Source organism: Protopterus annectens, chromosome 11.part0, assembly GCF_019279795.1.
Source record: "Protopterus annectens isolate FY-2018-M chromosome 11.part0, PAN1.0, whole genome shotgun sequence".
Classification (NCBI taxonomy): domain Eukaryota; kingdom Metazoa; phylum Chordata; order Ceratodontiformes; family Protopteridae; genus Protopterus; species Protopterus annectens.
The window spans coordinates 461860664-461887064 of NC_056745.1; the positions used below are offsets into that span (position 1 = coordinate 461860664).

Consider the following 26401-nt stretch of genomic DNA (forward strand, 5'->3'; position numbering starts at 1 on the left):
ACCCCCATTCCCACCCACCCACACCTTCCTTAGGTTTATACATACAAGACCACACCCCCTACACAATTACCTTCACACCCACTCTATCCACCCCACCAATCACTCATAGTCGTTCAAACCCCCTCCATCACAGTCCTTCCTACATTCATCCCACACCACTCCCACGCAGCCTACTTTTATACTCTTCTACTCGGCTCACTCTCTTACTATCCTACTCTTCCCACCTGTCACATACTTTTAACCATTGAACCTCAGAAGCCCACAATAACAGAACTAACATAATGACATTCAGACCACTAAAACATTTCTACTCTAGTCTTAACTTTCTACTACTCACTGTGCTATTATCCATCCTCCTAACAGCCACAAATCACCTTACCTGCTTTCACCATTTCCATGTTCTCTATACATATACACCTTCTACTCCAGTCAACCCATCTGCATCATTCCCACTCACTTACATCACTGTCTCACCACGACTGTTCAATAACACATCCATTCAGCTATTCACACTATAAAATGCCCCTCCACTCATATTCCCCCCACGCATTCTGTGCAAGTACTGCAAGCTCACCAACAAGCTCTCACACAGATTTTTTCACGTCCGTTTTACTTAACCTCATTGGAGACATTCATCCAAATCCAGGCCCTGACCCACAGTCACCCCACCTTCATCAAGACTCTACCTCATTAAACACCTTTTCTTTCACACATGCTTCCTCTGACTTATTAATCTTAAATATGAACCTCAGAAATATTCTAAACACAATACCTGAATTCCAAGAAGCCTCTTCACTATATTCCCCAGACATAGCAATACTTATTGAAACCTGGCTAAAGAACCAACATAAAGACCCAGAATTCCTGGCCCAAGGTTATAATATTCACAAAATTTACAGAATACACAAGTGTGGCAGCATCTTAGCAGTCCTTTATAAAACCCACCTTACTCTACATCAGCTAGAAACTATCCCACTCCTAGCTATTGTCTTGGAAATCTTAATCTCATGTCTTCAAGTGAACAAAAATAAGTCCATTATTATCATAGCTGTCTACCTCCCCTGGAAACCACAATCATACAATTGAAAATCTGCTTAGCTGGGCCTCTACTACATATAATCGGGGAAATAATGATCTTAGGTGACTTTAACCTCGACTGGGCTACTTGCTCCTCCACAATTCCAACCAGTCATATCAGCTTCTTTGGTTTCTCCCAACTTATCTCCACAACTGCAAGAAGCGACAGAGACAGAAATAAACATTCCATCCTAGACTGGATTCTCAAAAATTGTCCAAACGTATGCGCTGCCTGGCTGCCTCCCAAGACTCGATTTATGATCATTCTACCACCTACCTAATTAGGTATAAATTATACACTAACAAAACCACTTACTATAAGCACATCCATAGAAAAAAAAACACTTCTCCATAGAAACCTTTAATTCCATCCTAATACAATACAGCTGGTCCCCTTTAAGATACCTTCCCCTCGATGAAGCTGTTAACTACTTCAACACCTCATTCTTAAGCATCCTAAACTCTCTATCCCTATTAGAAAAGTATGTTGCAAATTCATTATCATCTCAGTAGCTAACTAAAGACTCCATAAACATAATGAAACGAAGATACAAAGCATGGCTTATGAAACAAAGATGCAAAGCATGGCTTATCTGTCAATCAGCAAAAAACGAAGCTTCTCTTCAAAACTATCACCAGCTACGGAATTCAGCCAAAAAACAAATTTGCTCTGACAAAAAGTCCTACTACACTTTGCTCCAACAAAAACAACCTTCAGAAATTCTGGCATTCCATAAAACAACTTTTAAATTCTGGACAAACCACTACCCCCTCTCTGACCACCCCGAAGCCCAACATAAGCGTAGTAGCCCAGTTTAACTCACATTTTATTAACTCCCATTAAGGCCTTGGTAAGAAAATAGCAACACCCCCCCCGCGACCTTTTCCACAACTCCTATCCATCATTCTGCTACCTTCTCATTTCAGACAACTTAAATAAAAAAAAAACTCCAACTAAAACCTGCTACAGTTGTAGTTGGTCAACTCCCATATTCATTTCTTAAACTAGCTGCTTACTCCATCTCATACCCAGTTTCCTTACTTATCAATCACTTCATTACCGAGCAGTATGTACCAGTACTGTGGAAACTCTCCCACATCATTCCCATGTATAACAGTGGTCCATATACAGAACTATCCAACTACAGACTCATTTCTATACTCTCTCCCCTTTAGAAAAGTACTAGAAACATGCATTCATTCTCAATTACTGGCCTGTCTACAACAAAACAATCTTCTTTCCATCTCAGTGTGGTTTCAGACCAAGATACAGCACCACAACTGCCCTACTAAGTTTCTCAGATTCCATTAACCACCACAAAAATAGTAACAACCTTGTCTTTTCCATTTTCCTAGGTATGTCAAAAGCATTTGGCACTGTATTCCATCATAAAGTACTTCAAGAACTATCACCCCTACAACCCTCGCTATCATCCATCACTTGGTTTCACAGCTAAACCTATCTGTCCAACTGACAAGTTATCAGTTGGAAAGATGAAATCTCTACCCTTCTACCTGTCACCGCAGGAGTCCCACAAGGCTGTTTACTTCTATTTTCCATCTTTACAAACAAACTAAGTTCTGCATCCACACATGCAACTGTAGTGCAGTATGCAGATGACTCCACAGTCATCTGCACAGCCCCCTCCTCCCCTGAACTCCTGTGTAAAACTGAGAGATTTCTCAGACATCGAGCAGTATCTCAAAGAAAAACAACTTGTACTAAACCCTAACATGACAAAACTAATTATATTTTCCAATAATAGATCACAGACCCCAATACCCCTCTTCATATCTTCTCTTCCAGTGGCACTAAAATAGAACCAGTAGATAGAACAAAGTTACTAGGCATCACAATAAACTGCTCCCTAAAATATAAGCACATAGCCCTAACCATAAAAAGGTAAATATTAAACTCTGCTGTCTCTACAGGTTCAGAACATTCCTCACCCATACCTTCTATCAACCTTATTATACAGCTCCCCTATCTTCACTAATCTTAGAAAATCTGAACTGTCCAAACTAGAAACATGTTACTACAAAATAGCTCATTTTGCTGCTGGCATCCATAATAGAACACGTATCTGCACTACCCTGAAACAGCTACACTAGCTTGAGCTACCAAACCTACTATCACTTGACCAACTCAAAATTGCTGACAACGTCATACATCAACCCAAAGCCTGCCCAGCTCTAAAGAATCTAGTTCAGCTGTATAACGACACTCATACCCTACGATCATCCATCAAACTACTCCTAAAAGTTAATAATCTTCCTCCAAATTTTAAACTCTTTCTCAAAGAACATCTAAATGATAAATTGCTCTGTTCCTGTTTTACTCCTGGCTAAGATTCTCTCCACTCATTTTTACTTCAAACCTTTCATGAACTAAAACATCCTACTAACTTTGCTCCTCCTCCTGCCACTTGCACCTTAAAATTGTTTCAATTACAAGAAGCTTGCTTTTCCCTAAGACTAGGTGTTACTGTAAAACCTGTAGACATTGTAATCTGCACCTACTATATGACTAATTTATGCTTTCTGATCATATTATGTTAGTCAAACTACAGCTTCTGTGTTTTTTTTAGCAACCACTGTGTTAATTGTTGTGTTCTAATTGTTAAGTCTTTTCTACTATAATTTGTTTCTTCAAGTTTTTCTCCCTGGCCCTCCGCTGAAAATGGGCCACTGGCTCAGTCGGACCATCCCGGTTACCAAATGTAAAATAAGTAAATAAATAAAAACAATATTTAAAAGCTGCCCTTACTTTTCTGCCTTTGTCACCCCATTATTTTAGGCTTTTTCACCCATTATTTTAGGCTTTTGTCCAGATTTTGTATGCTAAGAGGTATGCCCGGCAGCTATAGCTTTAGTTATTCCAGTTGCTGCCAAGTATTTTGATAATTCTAATCCTTCCCCTTAGACAAGGATGGTAAAACAAATGATGTCCTACTGTTCCTATGTTGCAGTATTCATAACCCGAGGGATTCCCTGCCTAGGTGACCCAAACGTCTAGCCAGTATGTAAAAGACTTTTGCTATAGCATGGTATGTGCAACGTTGCACATAGCACAGCAGCCAACATAGGTAATAAAGGTGATGTCAGCACATACCATTCCTCAGAACTTCTCTGCCACCAGTCTGAATGTCACCTTCTGCCGTTTCTCTGATCACGAAGTGTTTGCTGTTTTCAGATAAGAGCCCCGATTGGGAAAATCTTTGTTCTTTTTTTGCTGCTACATGTTTCCTGAAGTTAATGTCCTCTATTAAGGGCCAAGTGCCTTTGTGGACATCAGATTCCACAGAAAGATGGCCACGATCAGTGTTTGTTTTGCCTAGGGTCGGAGCACGATTGCAAGACTTGCGTGATTTTCCAGTCATTCGTCCCCAAAACACTTAATAGTCATTTGTTGACTCTTAATATTTACCTCAAGAATCCATGGCTTAAAAGGTTAGATTTTTGTATGGAGGGCACCACAGGTCTTTCAGTGAGCCACCGAAGGAGGCCAGAAAGATCAGGCCAGAATCTTCGATTGTGACTCTGGATCCAGATGCTCCTCTTGAGGCCAGTGTCATCCCAGAGGCCCATTCATTTTCTGGTTCCTAACCTGCAGCAGGTACCATTTCAGAAGCCATTAGGGAGAGTGCCACTAGCACATCTGCATAGGCATTGTAGACATCCATTCAGGATGGTAGAGGGAACCGTGGCCCACTACTCTTGCCCAAAAACCTAGGCCTATGTCAGCTATTTCCTTACAACCAAGGAGGTTTCTACCGTGTAAGAAGAAATTAATACAAAAATGTTTCCTCTTCCAAGGATCATTCCCCCAGATTGGCAGGCCTTCTCACAGGGAATCCTTAATGCCTTTGTTGCTTTAAATCCATCCACTGTCCAACCTTCCCATTACTGTTCCTTCGTCCAATCCTAGGAGATCAGTAGAGGAATAGGAGGCTTTTGGTGAAGAAGAAACATCTTCATCAGATGAGTCAGTAATTTACAGATCTCAACTAGTCACATCTAGGCTATGCTTCCCCTTGAATTAGTTTCTCCAAGGGACAAATCTTCCTCTGGAGACTCCCCACTGTTAGAATCTAATTGTAGAATGAGAGATTTCTTCAAATGGGAAAATAGTCAAATATCAGAAGTTAAAATTAGATATTATGATCTCTTGTAGATGGGACTTTCCATCACCCTCGGCCATCCCTCTTGTTCCCCCTGCCTTTCTTGGATGCCTTTCTCTGTGTCAAATAATCCAGATGCTCAACCTCCAGCCCATAAAAGGCCTGACAGATTCTACAAAGTTCCTGAGGACAGTAAGATTTTATTTAAATGTCCTCCAGCAGATCCTGCAGTTATTTCCCTTTCTGCATGCAAACCTTCTAGACTTCTTCCCTCTATTAATCTGCTCCCTTTTGACAAGGATAGCAAAATAATGGAGAGGACTGGTAAAAATGTGTATACATCCTCTACCCTGTCTTTCAGAGCCATCCACTAGCAAACCTTCATGTGGAAATATGTTCTGGCCTTGCTTACCCAAGCTTCTCTGCTAGTATCAGACACTCCTGATTCTCCAGCCAAGGCTCAGCTTGCCTTTTTACTGTCTGCCTCAGCCCAGGTGCTTAGACATGCAAATACATCATAACTGCACTTTAATTGAAAGATCAGCAGCTTTGGGTTCTTTCATTGGGAGGTACTCGTGGTTAAGATTTCAACCTTTGCCTGATAATCAAGGCTAAAGTTATGGATGCACCTCTGGACAATGATGCCCTCTTTGGTGTTGATGCTGCAGTCGTTTTGAAGTCCCTACATGAAAAAGGGAAAGACCATAAGGAACTGAAATGCATCTTTGTGTCTCCGGTTCATAAATACCACAGAAATTATCCTTCCAAGATGCAGTTTATCAGAAGGGGACAACTCTGTTTCCCTCCTTCCCATAAGAAAGGGGCTCATAGACTGGGATTTTCAGGCCTCAGCAACCCCCTGCTCAAAAGACCACGTTTCCAGACAGGCCAGCTAGTCTGTGACTACCTGCAAATCTCTCAAATATCCCCTTTCCCAGCGCCTGTCTTCTCCACTTCTCTTTTGGGCAAGTATCTCCATAGACAAGTGGGTCCTTTCCATTACCCAAAATGGCTTTTACATGATATGGAAATTCTGTCCCCCCCTTCATGGGCATTCCACAACCTCCTCAGGAACCGGGAACAGGTTCATCTGTTCCCTCAAATCCTAGAGGACAAAGAGGATGGCCAAAATAAGAATTAGAGAACATCTCTTGGACATTAGCAACCGGACTCTCCCTTTTATTGTTCCTAATCACTTTTCATCTGTCCATGGGGGGATGGTTCTTCTCTATTCTTTAGTGGTCTGGCCAAGGTTGAGGCATTGAGGGACAAATTCCATTTAAGGCTCAACCATTTGGAGACTTCATTCATTTTTAATTATGGTACTTTGCATCCAGGTGGATTTAATCAAGAAGTGTCCATGAATTTTTAGAATTATTTGCTTTGGTATATTTTTCTGCTGATTTTTTTTTGTTGTTTATAATGCATTTCCAGTTTGCACTGTCATTTTAAATGCTGCATGTTGGACTAATGGTATTTGTGAATATGGTAATTTGAACCAATTGAATTATTGAAATAGTTAATATTTAATTACATATGCTATTTAAGATGGTGGTGTTTTTGTAAGAAATTATCCCTTGAAGGAGAAAAGCCGAGTTACCAGGATTACAATTTTTACCTGGTGTTTCATCTATGAGCAGGACCTGCTTGATGAATGGAGACAGATGTCTCTCTTAAATGGACTCAGGGCTGGCTTAGAATTCTAATTAAATGTAATATTAAATCTAGTGAAAGATTACATAATGACATTTCCTCCTTGGAGGACTGTATAAAAAAAGATTCTTCGGCATCTGAGTGCAAAAATGAAGGAGATTTCATCTAGAGTTGCTAAAACAGAAGGTGAAATCACTAGGAAGAAAAAGAAGCTAACGCATGAGATCAACGATTTCCACTCTGGGCAGGTTTACCAACGACAACAAACAACACATTGGGGCGATCTAAAAAGAGACCACAAAATATTCGGAGTTCGAGCAGGGACTTTTCAGTGTCTTCCAGTAAGCTATCTTCAAAAAACAGCATCTCTTTCGAGAGTATCCCTGGAGAGGGATCACCTGATCGAACTGTCCAATCGGGACAGCAGCAGAGGTCTAATGGAGTCAACAAAAAAAAAACGGCAGACCCAAACGAAAGGGAAGATATAATAATTGAACTTTGTTTCACCTTTTTGTGAACAAGATGGACTCGATATAATTAGTTTATCAGATTTGGAACTTTTTGAAGCCACTAAGGTACTGCTAATGGGAGAAAACTGTGTGCCAACGAAATTGCCTTCTTTAGCTAGTTTACTTATTGAGGCAAGTAAACTTTGCCGCAAATTGTACCTTAGAGTGTTTTTATCTAAAAAAAAGAGAACAATGTTTATGATGACAGGGCAATGTTTTCTGATAACGTAGACAATATTGATAATATTGATGATTCTTTGTTAAATTTATCGGTATATGATTATAATAGTGTTTTGGAAAGTTTGGCAGAAAATGAAGTTGAAAATAAAAGTCTGGATGTTTTAATACAGGTTATGGGCGTTTAAAGTACCTACACTTCCTTTCTCTTTTAGCACCTTTTCCCCACCCAGATTGTATCAGTTGGTTTGTAGCTTCGAGAAGTTGTACTATAACATTGAAAAGGAGTTCAAAACCTTTAGATGCAAGAATTTTAATTTATCTGAAGTGGAATGGCAGGCTTTAAAGGAACTTCGAGTTCAGGCTGTGATAATATTGAAGGGCTTAATTCAAACCCTCATGGGTTAAAATTCAGTTTTCATTTGGACAGAAAAACTATTAATTTTTTGGTTGTGGTTTTTTTGTTGATGGTGATAGGAAAGTTCAGCATAAACCCTTTCGAAAACCTACTGCGGTGAACAGTTTCTTGCATGCCTCGAGTATGCATCCCTTACATTTGATCAAAGCACTACCCTACAGGGAATTTAAGCATATTTGGACAAATATTTCCCAGGGACATCTTAAGGAAACTTTTTTGGATGAGGTGGAACAAAGATTGCTTGATAGGGGTTATATGAAAGAAAATTTAAAACTTGTGAGGAACAATGTTAGTAAGATTAATAGTATGGTCAATACACAGAGGAGGGTTGTTTATTCTGGGAAAATAGACATTTTTTATGTAGTGAAATATAGTGTTTTCACTGATATAGTAGTACATATTGTTAAACTACTCTGGTCCATGATCAGTTCTGATTAATTCTTGTGTAGTATTTTTACTAATAGGGTAACTTTTTTTTCCTATGGTAGATTTTTTAATTTAAAGGAATTATTGAATAAACCTATTTTACAGAGATGAGTGTTTGACAAGGGGCTTTTCCCCTGTAGGGAATTGCAACCTTTGTTCTAGAATCTAAAACCTTTCAGGTACCACTATCAATGGTAGGAAATATCAAACAATGGGAAAGTTTAATTGTAAGTCCTGTGGGGTAGTATATATACTGGGATGCGGTTGTGAGAATGTAAGGTGGTATATAGGGCAAACAGAGGATGGCCAGAATAAGAACTGGAGAACATCTCTTGGCCATTAGCAACCAGACTCTCCCTTTTTATTGTTCCTAATCACTTTTCATCTGTCCATGGGGGGATGATTCTTCTCTATTCTTTAGTGATCTAGCCAAGGTTGAGGCATAGAGGAACAAATTCCATTTAAGGTTCAACCATTAGGAGACTTGATTCATTTTTAATTATAGTACTTTGCATCTAGGTGGATTAAATCAAGAAGTGTCTATGAATGTTTAGAGTTGTTTGCTTTGGTATATTTTTCTGTTGATATTTTGCTGTTTATAATGCATTTCCAGTTTGCACTGTCATTTTAAATGCTGACTTGTGTTGGAATAATGATATTTGTGAATGTGAATATGGTAATTAACTGAACTAATTGAATTATTGAAATAGTTAATATTTAGTTACATGTGCTATTTAAGATGCTGGTGTTTTTGTAAGAAATTATCCCTTGAAGGCGAAAAGCCGAGGTACCAGGATTAAAATTTTTACCTGGTGTTTCATCTACTTCCCTGTTGTGTGTTTCATTTTATATTTTTCTATGCATCGTTTATTCTTCTTTTCCATGTTGCAATGTTCTGTCCCACCCTCTTACCCCCTTGATACTTGCTGTTTTGTGGATGATGTTGAATACCTCGTTTCCTTTGGACTGGTGTTCTGACCGGGGCATTCTGTTCTAAGGAATGGTACTTGCTGACGTCACCTTTATGCCCTACATTGGCAGCAGTGCTATGTACAGGGGTGCACATACCATGCAGTAGCAAAACTCTTGTGTACCAGCCAGACATTCGGATCACTTATGGCGGTGAATTCCTCAGGTTATGAGGTTATGAGTTTTAAATAACTGCAACATAGGTTCATAGGTAGGTACTAGGCTATTGGCCCAAGAGCTTATGTAAGCCTAGCCAACAAGGTTCCCTGGCTTACGCCACCCAAGAAAGAAGGACATCTATGGTTATAGTAAGATTTTACACAACTATACTATACATTCGGTATGCTTCTGCAACTTTCTGATTTTTAGAATTTTAGAGTTGTCAGGCTTATATGTTGTAGTTTATTCTGACAAATTGTGAAAGTGTGAGGAATGTTTTATATGTTGTTCCTTCTTGTGAGAAAATGTGTGTGGTATAGTTTCTAATTTCCTAGGTCACTATTCTGTATGACTCTGTAGATACTGCATCCAGGGTTGTGGCCACTGGTACTGTGAGGATATAAAAATGAGATTTTAAATTCTCCTCTTGAAAGAGTTTTTGTTTTTGGACACTCTGCTGCAGAGTTTGTCCACATGTGATGAGAAAGGTAAACTGGTTCAAGGAGTATCTCAGATTTTCAACCTTGCTATAAATTTTCCGAGTGATTTTCTGTTCTGTTGTCCAATTCTGGCAAGAAACAAAATAGTGTCAGCAGAATGCTGATATGCAGAAGTTTAAAAAAACAAAAACAGGGAGGTTCCAGAAAGATAGCTGGAACTGCCGAAAACAAGTACAGTCAAATAAGGCCAAATGACTGTATAAAGGGACCTTGCCTCCACTCCCCAATCCCGGCAGTTCATTATCCCTACCAGAAAGTCTGAATCTCCATTTCTCTCTTTGGCAACAGATTTTTCAAACGATCTGGTTCTGAGGCTGATTCAGCAGTGTTACAGGAGACGGTGGGAAGAACTTTCTCCTTTCCAGGGAATTCCTCCGCATATCTGTTTCCTCTAGTCCTACATGTCATGTGTTTTCAGCCAATAATAGAAACAGTTCCTCCTTCCCACCTGGAAAAGGATTTTATTCAAGAATGTTTTTAGTGCCAAAGAAAGAAAATGCTTGAAATCAAGTTCTGTACATTTTTCTAAACCAGTATGTGATGGCGTCCAGTTCAAAATGCTTTCACTTCACAACCAGTTACCTTACCTTTTCATTTGAGTTTTTTTGGAAGCCTTAAATTTAAAGTATGCTTATCGCATTCTTATTCATCCAGACTTGTCTGGATCACATTATCACTTTTTCTGCCTTACCCTTTGGGCTACCTTCACAAAGTGCCTAACTCCTGTTATAGCATGTAGCAGGCTACAAGGTGTTTGCATTTTGCCATAAATTATAGCCTTATCTTTGCAGAGTCTTTTTCAAAGTGTCAGGAACCCCTTTCTTGGGTGAGAGATCTCCAGTGCAGACTGGGATTCCAAGAGAGCATTCAAAAATCTTTTTTGACTCCACTGTGTTCCAGAAGTGTCTGCTAGCCATCTCAGTACAAAGAGCTTTGCTTCCACAGGAAAAAAAAGGTCTGTGTTTAGATCTATTTTGGGGATTTTCCACTGAGCATGTGATCACTGTGAATAAAGAACTCCAGAAACTGGTTATCATAGTATCTATAATTTTTATGATACCTCTGTTAAGACTCTACATAAGAAATATACAATGGTGTCTGAAGCCTCTTTGTTCCCAGCACCAACACCCATTATCTTTTCAGATTCCAGATCTGGGATTTGTGGGAAGAGAAATCACTTGGTGAAGACATGAAATATCCCTGAATCTAGGTCATAGGTCTTCCGTTTTCCCAGTCCTGCTCCAAAGCAGTCAGTGACCCCGGATGCCTTGGGAAGCAGTGTCATGGGGGGTAAAAGTGCAATGCATCTGGGACAATAAAGGCAGAGGCAAACACAAAAATATAAAAGAGATGCTTGCTGTTATCATGGCACTCTACTCTCTGAATCACCCTTGGACAGTACCACAGTGATATGGTACACAAACAAGCGGGGTGGGGGTGACCAGATCTTTCCCCCAATGCAGAATAGCTATGTTGGCATGGGATATATCTATACAGCACAGTCTGACTGTACAGGCATCCTATATTCCATTAGAGAAAAAAATTGCATTGCAGATAAGCTGAGTAGGGCAAATAAGACCCTCATGGATGGAAACTAGATTAGGGGTTTTCCAAGACTTGATCTAGTTGCGGGAAGTTTCTCAAGTAGGTCTTTTCCTCTCTGAACAGTCAGCTGGCAAAATTCTGCTCCAGTATTACATGCAAGAAGCCTGGAAGATAGATGTGTCATCTTTTCTTGGAACAGGAATGTTTTTGTATGGTTTTACACCCTTTTCACTGAAATCCAGTGTACTTTAAAGATTCAGGACTCCCTTATTTTGAAACTGGCCAGAGGAAATTATTAGCAATTATTACAAGCTTTCTCTTAGACTTGGATCTCACACAAGAACAGGGGTGTTTGATTATATCCCACCCCAAACAATTTAAGCTGACTGAATGGATGATGGGGTCTTAATACCTTTTAGGTACTAATGGAGGAAAGAAAACATGCTACTAGTAAATCTTATATAAGCAAGTGGAAAATATTTTCCAGTTGGTGCCAGCAACATAACCGCGCCCATTCAGGTCTAGTGTTTCTCTGGTCTTTAATATCTGTTTGACTTACTTTCCTGTGACTTGTCTTGCTCTTCAATCAAGATTCATTTGTTTGCTGTTTCAACATGTCCACTCATGGTCTCCCCCTTTTTAAAGGCCATGTGTGATCAATAGGAAAGATTGCTGCTGCAGTAGCTGCTCCTTGTGTGTGTGTGTGTGTGTGTGTGTGTGTGTGTGTGTGTGTGTGTGTGTGTGTGTGTGTGTGTGTGTGTGTGTTATGCCAGGGTGTGGACATTTTGGCACCCTTACTTGTCTTTAATCTTTTCAGCCAATGGTTTGGGTGTGTGGAAGGTGCCCAGAAGCTTTGCAAGCTGGCTGGACAGTATATCCCAGTGCAGGATATAACCCATGTAGCTCAGGCTACTGCAACAGCGATCATTCTAACATCTACTGTTATGGTAAGTTTACTCGCACAACTGTACTTTTCTGTACCATAGTGCCCTGCTGCCCACCCCTCACATTAGAAGTCCAGAGCAAATTGTCCCATCAGCACTAGCCTGACATCATTAGCTGTCTTGCTGCACTCCTACGTTGACCTTTCTGATGTCATTTAATTTGTAGACAGGTATTTATTGCCCATGCATCTGCTCTTGTGCCTGTGCTCTTCTTTCCTTTAAACCCTGAAACTCTCTGGAAGGAGGACCTGCCCTCTCCCCCAGCAGTAATACTTTATGGGAACAAAAGTAGTACAGCTGCGCCCTGTTATACAGACTTGATTTTTTCATAACAGTGGCTCCTTCTTGGAAAACCTGTTTGCCTTGCCTCACCTAGTTGCATTCCTCTACCCTCTGAGGATATCATTGCTCAAGCCGGCACTTTCTCTACCATCCTCTGGTTACTCAAATTGTTTGTAATGGACATCAGAAATCACCTGGTCAGAAGCATCAATGACAGAAAATACCTTTAAATAAGGTGCCTTGAGCTTTTGCATTAATATATGCAAATAAAAATAGTAATTGATGTCCCCATCTTCACCACCAAACGCTGCTTGATTTCTTGATAACTTCAAAGTTATGCAGGAAAGAGGAGAATGGACACTCATGTCCCATTATATCTGCAAAGGTTCCGGAAGTTCTGCTCGGGTAGCACCTCTGGTAGACACTTTCAGACCTAGTTTATTATGCATGAGAAATGTTTGAAACTGTGATCTCATTTCGAAGGAAGGTAGATTGGTTATTCTTTGTTTGATGAGGGAGGGACTCCCAAGTGTTCACACCACTTTCTCATTGGAGACCCTTAAGAACAGTCCTGCACATCAGATGTTCTTTGTGTTTCACTGTTGCAATCATCACATTTGGGTTATCCCTGCCAGGGTAGCCCTCAGTCGGCCCGAATACCAGAGGCTTAGTATTTCTGCATTAGTTGCTGTCGCTTCAGGACTGATGTCAGGTATTCAGTAGTATAAAGTAAGGCAGCCGATGTCATTACATTAGTCTTTCTTGCCGAGGAGCCCAAAGCAGAAGCAGTTCGCACGAGTGCTGGTCGGCCGCTACCTGAGTTTTCGTTTTCCGAACTGAAGCTGAAGTCTTCTAAAGCTAAGTACCCCATTGAGGATCCTTTTCTTGCTCTAACCGATGTCAGAAAAATTTAACAATTGTCTCGCCTGTGGAAAGCAAATACCACACCTAGACTTTCATTCTTACTGCATCACTTGCTTAGGCCTAGACCACGACGTCCCTCGCTGTCGCTTTTGTGTTTTGTTCAACGCCAGAACTATACGTCGTTGGGCCCTTATTGTAGCTAGATATTTTTGCTCATAGTCTTTGAATTATGATATGGCTTCAGTAAGCCATCCGACAGCAGATATTCTGAAAAGACGTAAGGGTAAAGACAGAGACAGACCGCACAGATCCAAACCTTCTGATGACGCTTCCATTAAGCTAGTCGTCAGTTCTCCAGTTCTCAGTGACACACTTTTTGCAACCCCTGATGCCCGCTTTTGTGGATTTGCAGGCTGCTACCAAGACCCTTTCGGAGTCCGGTATGCCTCAGAACTCCTCATCGACTAAGGATCCTGTGGTTGTCTGGAGCCGCTGAGCAGGCACCAGCTTCTGAGGAAGTACTTCGCACTACCGATTCTCGACACCGACTTCTTTCATGTCTACTGTTCTTTCGAAAACTGCCAAATTTCCAAGGCCCAGGGTCCAAACCACACCCAAGAAACCGATCCAATCTCAAGCACCTGCTTCCTTGCCTCAGTCTCAAATGCTTAAAATGGCGGAAGACCTTATAATGCTGATCAGTGGAAGCCAAGCTACCCCTTCCAAAAGAAAGGGATTTGTACCCTGTAGTTTTATCTGAACAGAAGCCGATGACTGATGCATTGGAATATGAAGACATGCAGCCCCTCTCTGCTTATGAGGATTCTGATGCAGAGGAATCCATTCCTTCAGCCTCACCACCCGAGCACTTTTCCTTTGGGGAAACCCTTCATACTTTAAGGGAGTATTTCTAATGGGAATGTCAGGACTACCTTCAGTCTAAAAAGAGACTTAGGGAATTCTTAGATCTTCCACAGCACAGACCCTTGGCCATTCCTCCTGTCCTGGATGTTGTGGATGATGATTTCATGGACTCTAGTTTGACTCCTGACACCCTCCCTCCTGCTCCCAGGAAACCTGACAGGTATTAGAGTCCCTGACTCTCACAAATTTCTTTTCAAAAATTCTACTGCTGACCCTGAGGTTATTTCCTAAGGGCCTAAAGGAATTACAGCACTTTCTGCTAAGAATCCCATCCCCTCAGATAGGGATTCCCAAGCATTAGATGGGGTAAAAAAGTATACACCTCTGCTACTCTTGCTATTAGAGCACTAAATTGTCAGTTCCACATGCTAAAATTTCAGCAACATACCATGGAACTCCTCAAACAAAAAATGTCATCTTTTCCTGAGTGTGCAGAAAATAGACTTACAAGAGTCAATGCATTCTGCAAGTCAAGTAACTAAGCACACCTTACACTGTGGTTTTGATGCCCTATAAGCATTTTGCAGGGCAGCAGTCACAAGTTCTGTCCTTAGAAGGCAAGCTTGGCTTAAGGAACAGCCCTTTGCCAGACCATATCAAATCTAAATTATTGGATGCACCTTTGCACAAAGACAACTTACTTGGCACCAAGGCAGAGGAGGTCGTAAAAAAAGATGAAGAAAAAGCCAAATGTATGCAGACAGTTAAAGATTTCCTGCAGGTCCAGCCACCCAGATTCAGTAGGCATTGCCCTCCAAGCACTGGTCCTTTCCTGCCCCCTCCCGGTCACTTCAGACCAGACCTCGGGGAAGCAGACCCCCTCCCCCCAGACAACAGCCACAGGGAATGCAGAGATCAAAGCAATGGAGTCCTTCCACTTCAAAACCAGCGAGTGCAAAGCCACCCCCTCACGGTAAGAACTCACAATGACTCTCCACTTCCACCCCCTCCCTCTGCCCACCTGCAATTGCCCCTGGAAGAAAACTCTCCGTCCATGCAAGCACCTGGGCCACCATTACCAACGACTGCTGGGTCCTCAATATAGTGTCCCAGGGGTACAGATTTTCTTTTCACACTCTACCAATCCCAAAAGGGTTCCCAGATCTTCCTCCACACCAGTGGGCAGAGCCCAAAAAGCAAGTCATTTCCCTGCTTTCTATGAGGGCGATAGAGCACGTTCCTGCAGAACATATAGGTCAAGGTTTCTACTCCAGGCTCTTCCTGGTAACCAGAAAAGAGGACACCTGGCTCCCCATCCTCAATCTATCCATTCTAAACACCTTCCTGGTGATATCAAAATTCTCACTCACCAGTAACTACTACCTATGCTCTCCAAGAATGCTTGGCTAGCCACCCTAGACCTAAAAGACCACATCCCAATCGGGGAATCATGCAGGAAATATCTGCGTTTCATGGCAGGATCTCTGCAGTTTCAGTTCTCTGTGCTTCCCTTTGGCTTATCTACTGCTCCCAGAGTTTTCACAAAATTGTCTGGCTCCCACCATTGCTTTTTGCAGGCAAGGATATATTCAAATTGACCCATACTTAGACGACTGCCTAATTCAGGCAGACAGGAAAAGCTGCTCAAGCACCTTGCCTTTGTAAAGGACCTACTGACCTCCCTAGGGTGCACTATCAACGAAAAGAAATCCAAACTAGAAACCACCCAAAAAATTATATTCCTGGGAGCAAACCTGGACACAGCATCCCAAATGGCATTCCTTGCACCAGATAAGCAAACTTACCTGACGACCTGTTTCTCTCAACTAACCACCAGACCCCAGTTAATCTGCAAGGAAAATACTGCAAGCTCTGAGGTTCATGGCATCTTGCATTCTACTCATTCCATATGCCAGACTGCATATGAGGAAACTTCAGTGGTACCTAAAAAGCATTTGTATCAACACTCTCAAGACCTGGAAACTCTTATACCAATGATACCTTGCCTAAGGAAAGATTTTCTTTGATGGGCAGCGGCATACTACCACAACAAGGGACTACCCTTCTCACCACCCCATGCCGCCCAGACCCTTACCACAGATGCATCAGACTATGCCTGGGGTGCACACCTGGATGGCAGATGCATACAGGGCCAATGGAGCCCATATCAAATACATCTGCACATCAACCAAAAAGAGATGTAAGCTGTCCAGCACGCATTGACAGCTTTCAGACCCCTTCTCTCCCCAGGGGCTGTACCGATCAAAACAGACACCACCACTGTGATGTGGTATATCAACAAGCAGGAAGGAACTCCCTCCTACCCTCTATGCAAGCTTGCCATGATCCTTTGGCACACAGCCTCAGCCATGCAACTACACCTGTTAGCACAATTCCTGCCAGGCTCTCGAAGCTCTCTGGCAGACAAGTTAAGCAGAAGTCTTCTGGACCCACACGAGTGGCAGCTAGACCAAAGAACAGTCACCCTTATAACTCAGAAATGGGGCACCCTGAAGGTCGACCTCATTGCGTCCCACTCCAGCCATCAGCTCAGCAAGTTCTGCACCAGGAAGCCTCACTGCAGGGCCCGGAAAGTGGATGGTCTATCCTTCCAGTGGGTCAGCCTCTAGGTCTATGCATTTCCACCACTACCCCTCATTACCAGGGTACTGTTCAAAGCAAGGGAAGAAAAACCAAAGACAATTCTGATTGACCCAGACTGGTCATGCGGGCACTGGTACCCACTGCTGCGCAGCCTGTCCCCTCTGCCACCATGGCATCTCCCTCCGATCCCAACACTCCTGACCCAGAGGGAAGGAGAATTCATGCATCCCCAATTGCAGACCCTCAATTTGGCAGCCTGGCTTATTCCCTGACCACTGAACAAGCTGCCATTCTCAGTAAATGGGTTCTAGATGTTATTCGTGAGGCCAGATGCCCTAGCACTAGAAAGTCTTGTGCCGACAAATGGAAAAGGTTCTGCACCTGGATCCAAGCTAAGGGAGCTGATATGGCTCCATACCTCTCATCCTGGATTATCTAGCTGACCTACTACACAGTGGTCTCTCCTTTTCTCTATTAAAATTCATGCCTCTGCTATCTCTGCTCATTTTAATACTGAGCACCCTCTTTTCTCACACCCTCTCATCAAACATTTCCTAGGAGGGGCTAGCAACTTGAGGGCATCCAGAAGAGCACCTACCCCTGTTTGGGACCTAAACTTTGTTGGAAAAGCTCACCCTGCCCCCCCCGCCCTTGAACCAGCAGCTTCAGCAGAGTTAAAGTTTCTCTCATGGAAGACAGCCTTGGTTCTGGCCATCACTTCAGCTAAAAGAGTATCCGAACTACAAGTACTAATGGCTGTAGAGCCCTTCATCATTTTCCCTGCTGACAGGGTCTCCCTCAGGGCTAACCCATCCTTCATACCAAATGTGGTGTCCAGTGTGGCTCTCAACCAATCCATTTATTTGCCCACCTTTTTCCCTAACTCACAAAACAAGGGGGAAAGGTTACTGCACTCTAGATGTGCACAGACCATTCTGATTGCATTTAGACAGGACTAAATCATTCAGAAAGACTGATCAATTGTTAGTCAGCTTTGCTGCAGGAGCAGAGGGTAAAGCCATATCCAAACAAACTATTTCCAAATGGGTAGCACACTGCATCCATTTCTGCTACAAGCAACACGGGGAAACCTTCCCCTAAGGGGGTCAGGACTCACTCTACCAGAGCAGCCTCCACCTCTGCAGCTTTCCTCAGAGGAGTCCCCACCAGAGACATCCTGGAGGCTGCAAAATGGACATCTGTTCATACATTCACCAAGCATTACCACCTGCCTATCTTCTCCAAATGCAGAGCAGGCTTTGCCACTGCAGTCTTGCAGGGCATCCTAGCCATCCCCTAGTCTTTTTGACTGCCTCCACCCTTTTCCTCAGCTTTGGGAATCATCCTAAATGTGATGACTGCAACAGTAAAATATGAAGAACATAGTACATTTGTGTACACTTACCATTAATGTAGATGTTAGAGTGTATTCACTGTTGCAGTCCTGGTTTCCCTCCATCCCCCTTTTTTTTCTCTTCTCCTTACAAGGAACTTTTTGGTATTTACTTTCTGCTGGTAGGCTTCTTCCATCATATCCTGGCTCCCACTTGGGGGCTTCTGACAGAGCAAGAAAAACTGATGGAATGGTGTCAGCTGCATTACTTTATACTACCGATGACCTGATGTCAGTCCTGAAACGACATCAACTGACGCAGAAATGCTAAGCCTCTGGTATTTGGGCCGACTGAGGGCTACCCTGGCCGGGATAACCCAAATGTGATGACTGCAACAGTGAATACACTCTAACATATACATTTATGGTAAGTGTACACAACTGTACTTTTTCAACACAGCACCCCTCAGATTGGAAATCTCAGTTTGCGATAGAATTGAGCCATTGTTTGCTTCCTCTACCCTATGAGAGGACATTATTTGACAGAAATATTGCCCTTTTAGCAGTATCTTCCACATGAATTGCAGCATTCATTAGAGGTAATGCATGACTATAAGTTCACTTTTAAGTGCTTAACACTAGGTACCTAGATAAATCTAAAATATACAAGTAGACATAAGTACAAATAACCTTTAGTACAGGTGAGATGGAATGTAATGGCAGTTATGATAGTCATGGTAGTTATGATAGGAAATCAATAAGCATAGAAGTAATAATTAAGGGACCTTATGAAACCACGTGTCCTCTAGGGCTACAGAGTCCATGGGGTAGGAAACTGTTAAAGAATGAAGCCTGGTAAGTGAAGGAATGAACCCTGAATGACCTTGAAAATAGGATTAAAACTGAGGCCTCCACAGCGTCTGCAGTAGCAGACTGAAGGTCCATGTGGCATATGATGTAGCAGTTGAGTTTTGCTCCAGTTAGCCTTTTTTCTGAGTATAGCTTGTTCTTTTGTAAACTTGGTCTTCTGTGGCTTCTTGCTGTTTGGCACAGAAACTGATGACTGTGTAGAAGTCACTGAATGATAAGGACAGATCCCTAATGTGGTGATCTTAAAATGTCCTACAATACTGCATTACAAGAACACAGGGGTGGCAGAAACCATGATTCTGCTTAAACCTATTGCCCCTGCAGGTGTGTTGTCAGCAGTTCTTTTTGGGTTGTATTCCAGTATGTGCACAGACCCAGAGGCTGAAGTTCATGGTGCTTTAATGGAGGCCATAGATGGCCCCAGACCAGCTAGCAACACTTCCAAATCCCATGACAAAAACCCTTGCATGGATGTCGTCAGAAGTAATGACCCATATGTGCACTGGACTGGTCCAGCTTTACTGTCTGGTGCACTGATAAGAGGTATGATATCATAGGCTCTTTATGCAGCACTCTTTCCCTCTCCTGTCCATCTCTTACCTTATTAGTTGCCCATTCACAACAGAAACTGGTGGTGAAGTAGCAGATGCAGATGTTCTTAAAGAACCATCCATGAGGTCCCATAAAACTATGATTTTTCCAGATTCTGTTTAATGCCAAGCAAACCACAGGATCCTAAAGGCTTACTTACACTTCATCATGGAGTATCTGACTGAGGCTTTGTACTTCAAATTTTGAATGTCTTTCCCTGCTTAATAGATGTATGTTAAAGTGTATGAGTTGGTATTGCACTTGCAACGTTCTTGTTTCCCCCCTTTATTCTGCATTGTTGTGCAGCCATGGAGTTGGTATATATGCATTGTGGGTCAAGACCCACGGAAGGGGGTTTGCCCTTTGTCAAAAAATATTTTTTTAAATGTTATTGCTTTTCAGAGTTAAGTTTTCAGAAAAGCATGCCTTGTGTCTTGACCTAAGTGATCTGAGCACCTTTTATTCCGAGGAATCCATTGTATGATCCTTCAGATCTGTCTGTCTTATGCAGTCCATGGGACATGCTGGCTGTGGTGGTTAGACAAGTAAGATGACGAACATGTACATAAAGATCAAGAAGCAGTCAAGATTGTCTATACTTTTTGAACAGGAGGCATTCCTCAACAGTTCAAGGCTTTACTCTAGTCGTTCTAATGCATTTACAAGGGGCAAAAATGTTTTCTGATTTCACTAGCTGTTCCTAGTGGATCGCACCTGAGATGGAGTTCTCAGAGTCTGCTTCTCAGTTTGACTCTTCAGGGATCACTGTAACTTTTTTAGATTTTTATGCAACTTCAAGCATCTCTTGACCTTCTTAGGCCGTTCCTGAGACTTTAAACCTTTCTGAACATTTTTTTAGTGGAGAGAATGTCCGATATCCTTTTCACAGTTCCATTTCTGTTGTTGGATGGTTTGCTTTCAGCCATCCTATGTTTCAGGGCTCTGGGACGGATGCCATTATAATTTTTGATTGTGTCACAGTTAAGATAAGATAAGCGAGTTCTGCAGTTTACCCTCAAAGGTCTATGGTTCTTGAATTCAAAAGCCTTGGATGCACCAATCAGTATTTCATCATCCTGCAAGAAATGTTTGTATTAATAGACAACACCATCAGATCTTTTGTTTGGCAAAACCCTTCATTCCTGTTCCCAACTCTACTGTAGTAACAGATGGTACTTACCTGGGACACTCAGAGTCAAATGGTGCAAGGGCTTTGGCCCATTCAGGAATAGTGTCTTCACATTTAGTAGTTTAGAGATAAGAGCATTCCTTTACCTCCAGGCTCTGCAGAATTATATCTGAGAGGGCCACATTTCCTTTCAGTCAGATACTATGGCAGTAGTGTGGTACATCAACAAACAGGAGGGAACTCCATCCTGATCCCTCGGTCATAAAAATCATAGATACTTTGATAACCAGAATCCGGAATTATTCCTTCACAGTGATTGAATGCTCAGTGGAAAATCCCTGAAATAGATCTAAACACAGACCTTTTTTTTCTTGTGGAAGCAAAGCTCTTTGTACTGAGATGGCTTTCAGACCAAAATTTTTTTTTTTTTTTGCTGTGGTTCATACAGTTTTCAGGCAAGTCTAACCAAATAGTGGACAGACCCCATGAGTGGTCATCATGTCCCTCCCTGGCAAGCATCATCCCCCATGTGTGATTTTCTTTTTGCTTTCCTCATGAAGATACATTGTCAGATGTATTTATCCCTGATTCTACTCTCTCAAATAGCAAGAGCAAAGATGGCCTGACACATATATGGCCCAGTGACATGTTTTAAAGATTTCCCTTGTTTCAACTTTTAGATTTATTTTCAAAGTCAAAAAAATAAAAAGGACACTGTAATTCTCATTGCTTCTTATGGGCTCAGGTAAATGTTTTTCCATACTTCAGCAGTCTTACCTTGCCCCTCCCCTTTCACTGCTGTATGGGTTGTGACTCGCTCATCCAGACATATATGGCTTGGATGGTCTAGTCCTAACAGTGGTCAAGTCTGATGAATTGTGGTTTGTCATTGCAACCTTCTAACAGCCTTCCACCAGGGACATGAACTCTCTCTTTCCTCATTGGCATCTATGATTCTGCAACTTTTTGTGCTGTTTTATGCTGACCTTGGTTATTCCACCACTAAAGTGCATTTAGTTACTATTTGTAACGTTGGTACTGATCAAGTCACAGTCTTGGCTACCCTTAAAGTTTGTAGGGCCTTTCTCTGTGAATATTTATTTGGCCTCGGGTTAAGAACCCAGTTCCTTTCAGGATGTTTTTCCCTTGCCAGAGAATCTCAGTTGTCCATCCTTAAAATCTATTGCTTTTTCATAGTTAAAATTCTTATCTTGGAAGACATTTTTCTAGTGGCAGTTTCCTCAGTAGAGTGCATTTCCAAGTCGAATGCATTGTCGGATTCTATCCCTGTTTTTTCTTCTTTTTTTTTTTCTCCTACAGAGAGTTTCAATGATGTCCAGCCTTAAAGTATTTGAGGTTTTAGTGACTAAATTACTACGTCCATTTGCTAGGTTTTTCTCACACTGCTGTGATCAAGAAGAATATTTTCACTGCATGTATGTATGAGGGGCATTTTGTTTCCTATTGTAAAAGGGCCAAAACCTATAAGAAAGGATAACTGGCATTTTGTGCCCTTCACCAGAGGCTGCAGATGGAGAAGGTGCACATGGTCTCTTTTCAAATGGCTGTATAATTGCATTGTCTTCTGTTTTTGACAAATATGTCCAAGCATTACATCCATAGTCTTATTTCCATTGTCTAATTTCCATTGTCTAATTAGGGTGCATATGTCTTCAGGTGTAGCCATATAGTATCTGTACACATGCTAAGCATTGCACGTTGATGGCTTTTTAGGGGTACTGTTGTAATTGGATGTTTCCTTAGGACAAACACCAAAGACTGAGCTAAATACACTGTCCTAGCTGTTGCTGTAATTAGAGTTATACAATGTCGGATATAAAAGTTAGTGTACTTACCATAACCTGTGTCTGTAAGAAAAGTTCCATTAGCACAAATGATTCTGTCCACTGGGTCAGAACTGGAGTGTTTGATATAATGGATTGTGGAAGTTATGACTTGGATTTAGCAGCATGGGAAGGTTTTCTACAATTCACTCACCTGTTGGCTTCAGTACCATCTTTTCATGCAGCCAAGTTCTATGTACGGAGTGAGTATAAAGTAGAAATGTCTAACTTTCACACACAACCATTCATATACTGTAGCATGCCCCACAGTACTGTGTCCAATACTGTACTAAACATGGTATCCTCTGCTATTCTCTTCTGCGTCTCTTGTCTTTATGGTAGCATTCTGCACTGTGTATAGTGTCTGCTTGTCCAATGTGTGAATATAAGTGAAAAGTAGATTAGTTTTCATTTGATTTCTTCAAAGTAGGTTCATAAGTAAGTACTAGGCTACCTGTCTTTGCAAGCCAGTTTCAACTTGGCCATTTTCCTTTTTTGTGCTAGAATTAACTTATCCCATTTGGTTACAGATTGGCTTTACCCATCCCACAGTCGATAATTATATAATGTCCTTCTATTCTCATGTTGCAGTATTCATGATCGTTCTTGGGCATATTTCTTTTTTGCTGAGGTATAGTGGTGCCTGAATTGGTATACATTTTGGAGATGTGGAGGGGTGCAAGAGGGGCTTGTCTCCCTGTTGCAAAAAAAATCAAGATAAAAAATCAATGGCTCTGATAAATCTGCCTCACATCCAGGAACCCTATATATTACAAAAAGTTAATTGCAGGATGAACAAGGACAAAATTCGCAGCAGAAATGCAAGAAGATAACTGTCCCCATTGTTAAGATAGAGAACTGGGTTCACTTCCTTCTTGTTTATGAAAAATAAAAACACTTAAACGTTACAATATTAAGCAACAGTAACAAACCGCACAAAACTTCAACTTTATACATTCATTCTTCTATAAAGATTTTGAAGAAACAAACTCAAACAGGCTTGGTCACTGGAATAACTTTGCTTTAATTCGTAAGTGCTTTCATCCATCAGCTGGACTTCATCAGATCCATTTTTCGATGTAATCAAAAAATAGCTTTAAAGGGACAAAAAAATATGACATTTTGCTGTTTTTCTTTTTTATGTTTTTTTTTTCCATATTTCAGTGGCTCGCAGTTACAAGTCTAATTACATTAGATAACCAGGCATTGTCCCAGGGTTATTGTCTGCAAATAGTGTCTTTTTGGCCTTTGCAGTTTCTGATTTGACTGTTGGATTTTAAAAGCCATTGGCCAAACTAAGTTGTCAGAAGTTTTTCTTCTGTTTTTGGTATGTGAAAAAACAGAGCATATTACAACTCTTGTAGACTAAAATAAAACCATACTTCAGTGGTCTTGCCATGATTTTTCATTGTAGCAAGAGTTGGCACATTTAGTGAAAGTTCTCTTCTGTGGCAGTAGTTCCAAGCAAAATATGTATCCTTGAAGATCTGTATACATTTATCATCTGTCAAATGTGTCTAAAGGAAGGTGAGTATGGACAACCTTGGACTGAATGCCAGGCAGCAGAAATATTCTTTTAATTTCTTTTAACTTATCCACTGGGGTATCTGCTACAAATTTCTTACGGGAGAATGTTGTATGTGTATGGTATCACTTTGACTGAGATGAGATATAAAAAAATTGGAAGGCGTTTAGAAGAAATCTAACTATATCCGTGATGTGTTACATACATGAAGCACTGATTGTATGACAGTGTTGAATGTTTATGACATTTGAAAACTCAAATGTTGAAAAAGAAGCATATTTAAGAAAAAGCAAATGTACAGATGTTTGTTTTCTGAAGGAAAAATATCTAAAAAAAAATGTTTAACAAAATTATTTACTGAAGGCATCTTCTCCACTGAGCTGACTTTACTAACATGCTGCCTTTCTTCTTTCATAGTGTTTTAAGTCCTTTAATCAGAGATTGGCCTTTATTGGCCTGAATATGATAACTTCTTATTGTTTACATCATGTCATGCTGGGATCAGTTTTTCATTAAAATATTAATAAATTAAACCTAATTGAATGCAAAATTTGCACATTCCTGTGTAATTTACAGAAGTTATGAAGAAGACTAACCATGCTATGAGAGATCGATTTGAAGAGCTTTCTTTGTGGAGAGAGAAACAAAGGGAGGAACGTGACCTCTTGGAGCAGAAGTTTCAAGAGGCAAGGCAAAGTACATTATGTTTAACTACAGAAAATGAAGTGCTGAAGAAAAAAGTAGAGGCATTGTCACAACGTGCTTGCCAGGTATACTGTGTAGATTATCTTCATTGTATATCCTTGTCTTCTGAGTATTGACCTCTATTTTATTAGTTAGGGCAGTTTTTTTTGTTAACTTCAGGCTGTGATGACAGTTTTGTAGCATTCTCTTTGCTACTGTAAAGCCTTGAACGTACCCATGAAATGGCTATGCTGATCATCAGTTCTGAAATTTGCAGGTGGTATTTCGTTCCACTGCAGTAAACATTTTTCATGGCTTAGTAGAAGCAAGGCAGCTTGTGCTGCAGGGCTGCTGTACTGCAGCCCCTCCATTTTTATCAAACTAAAATACAAATATATATATATATATATATATATATAATTATAATTTTAATTTAGAATAATAAAAAAAAAGTTTTCATCAGTGAACTGCCACAGTAAAAATGGAATTTATACATTGCAATTCATATTTTGCCTACATGCAGTTCTGGGTGCCCTTTAAAAACAGATGTTCCAAAAATGAATTTTCATTGCAGTAGCCTATGCTATCTGGTGTTACCCTACCTGCACCAGCCATCTTCCAAAATATTTGGGCACCCTCCAGGTGCATAACCTTGCCAAGAACCCATGGAGTGCTCCCTATAAAAGGTAAGGGGAGTGCAAAAAGCTTCAGGAGCTGTTTTGCCATCAACATAAGCACTTCTTTGGTGGTCTACGTGTCACTTTGTTGCAGTCTTAAAACTAATTTTATGTGGTGTGGGAAAACTTGTATTTTAGCACATATTTGTGTGCTCATGCTTACATAATGTGAAAAGGCTGAATTTGTTTATTATTTTAAATGCGTTTCCAGTGCTTATGTGGACTTTTTGTGAGGAAAATGTTTAATTTATGACAAAAAAATGTATATTACTGCTTTAAGTGTTTGGGAAAGGATATTGTGCCTATGGAGTACTATCAGTGCAATACTCCTCTCTGAACACCTGGTTGTCCTTATTTGCATAGTTACTGGGTACTCCTAGGCTATGATAACTGCTTTTGTGTCTTCCTTATAGACTTGCCCATAAAACAGCAGTTGATCTTGGTACTACCTTCCCCAGTGTATGAGAAGAAACATTCCGAGGAGTCTTGTAAGATGTTTCCAAGATCCTTTACTGCCTCAGCCCCTGGTGGGTGACTGCCTTGGCTGATCTTTGTTCCTCAGACCACCCATCTTCCCATGGTCATGTTGGTGTAGCATTTGAGCCACCAAAGACCAGGGGAATAGCTATGTCCTCT

General features: G+C 41.1%; 1 protein-coding gene across 3 annotated transcripts in view; it reads left to right on the forward strand.

The window, feature by feature from the left end:
• The window catches only part of OPTN (optineurin), a 700455-nt gene that overhangs the window by 48288 nt on the left and 625766 nt on the right, over positions 1 to 26401 (forward strand). For 2 of the 3 annotated variants that reach the window (XM_044087961.1, XM_044087962.1), the window contains exon 3: positions 24981 to 25174. The exons of the other annotated variant lie outside the window; for it this stretch is intronic. In XM_044087961.1, coding sequence (XP_043943896.1) covers positions 24981 to 25174 — 194 coding nt within the window. The remainder of the gene's footprint in view (positions 1 to 24980; positions 25175 to 26401) is intronic. 3 annotated transcript variants of the gene reach the window in all.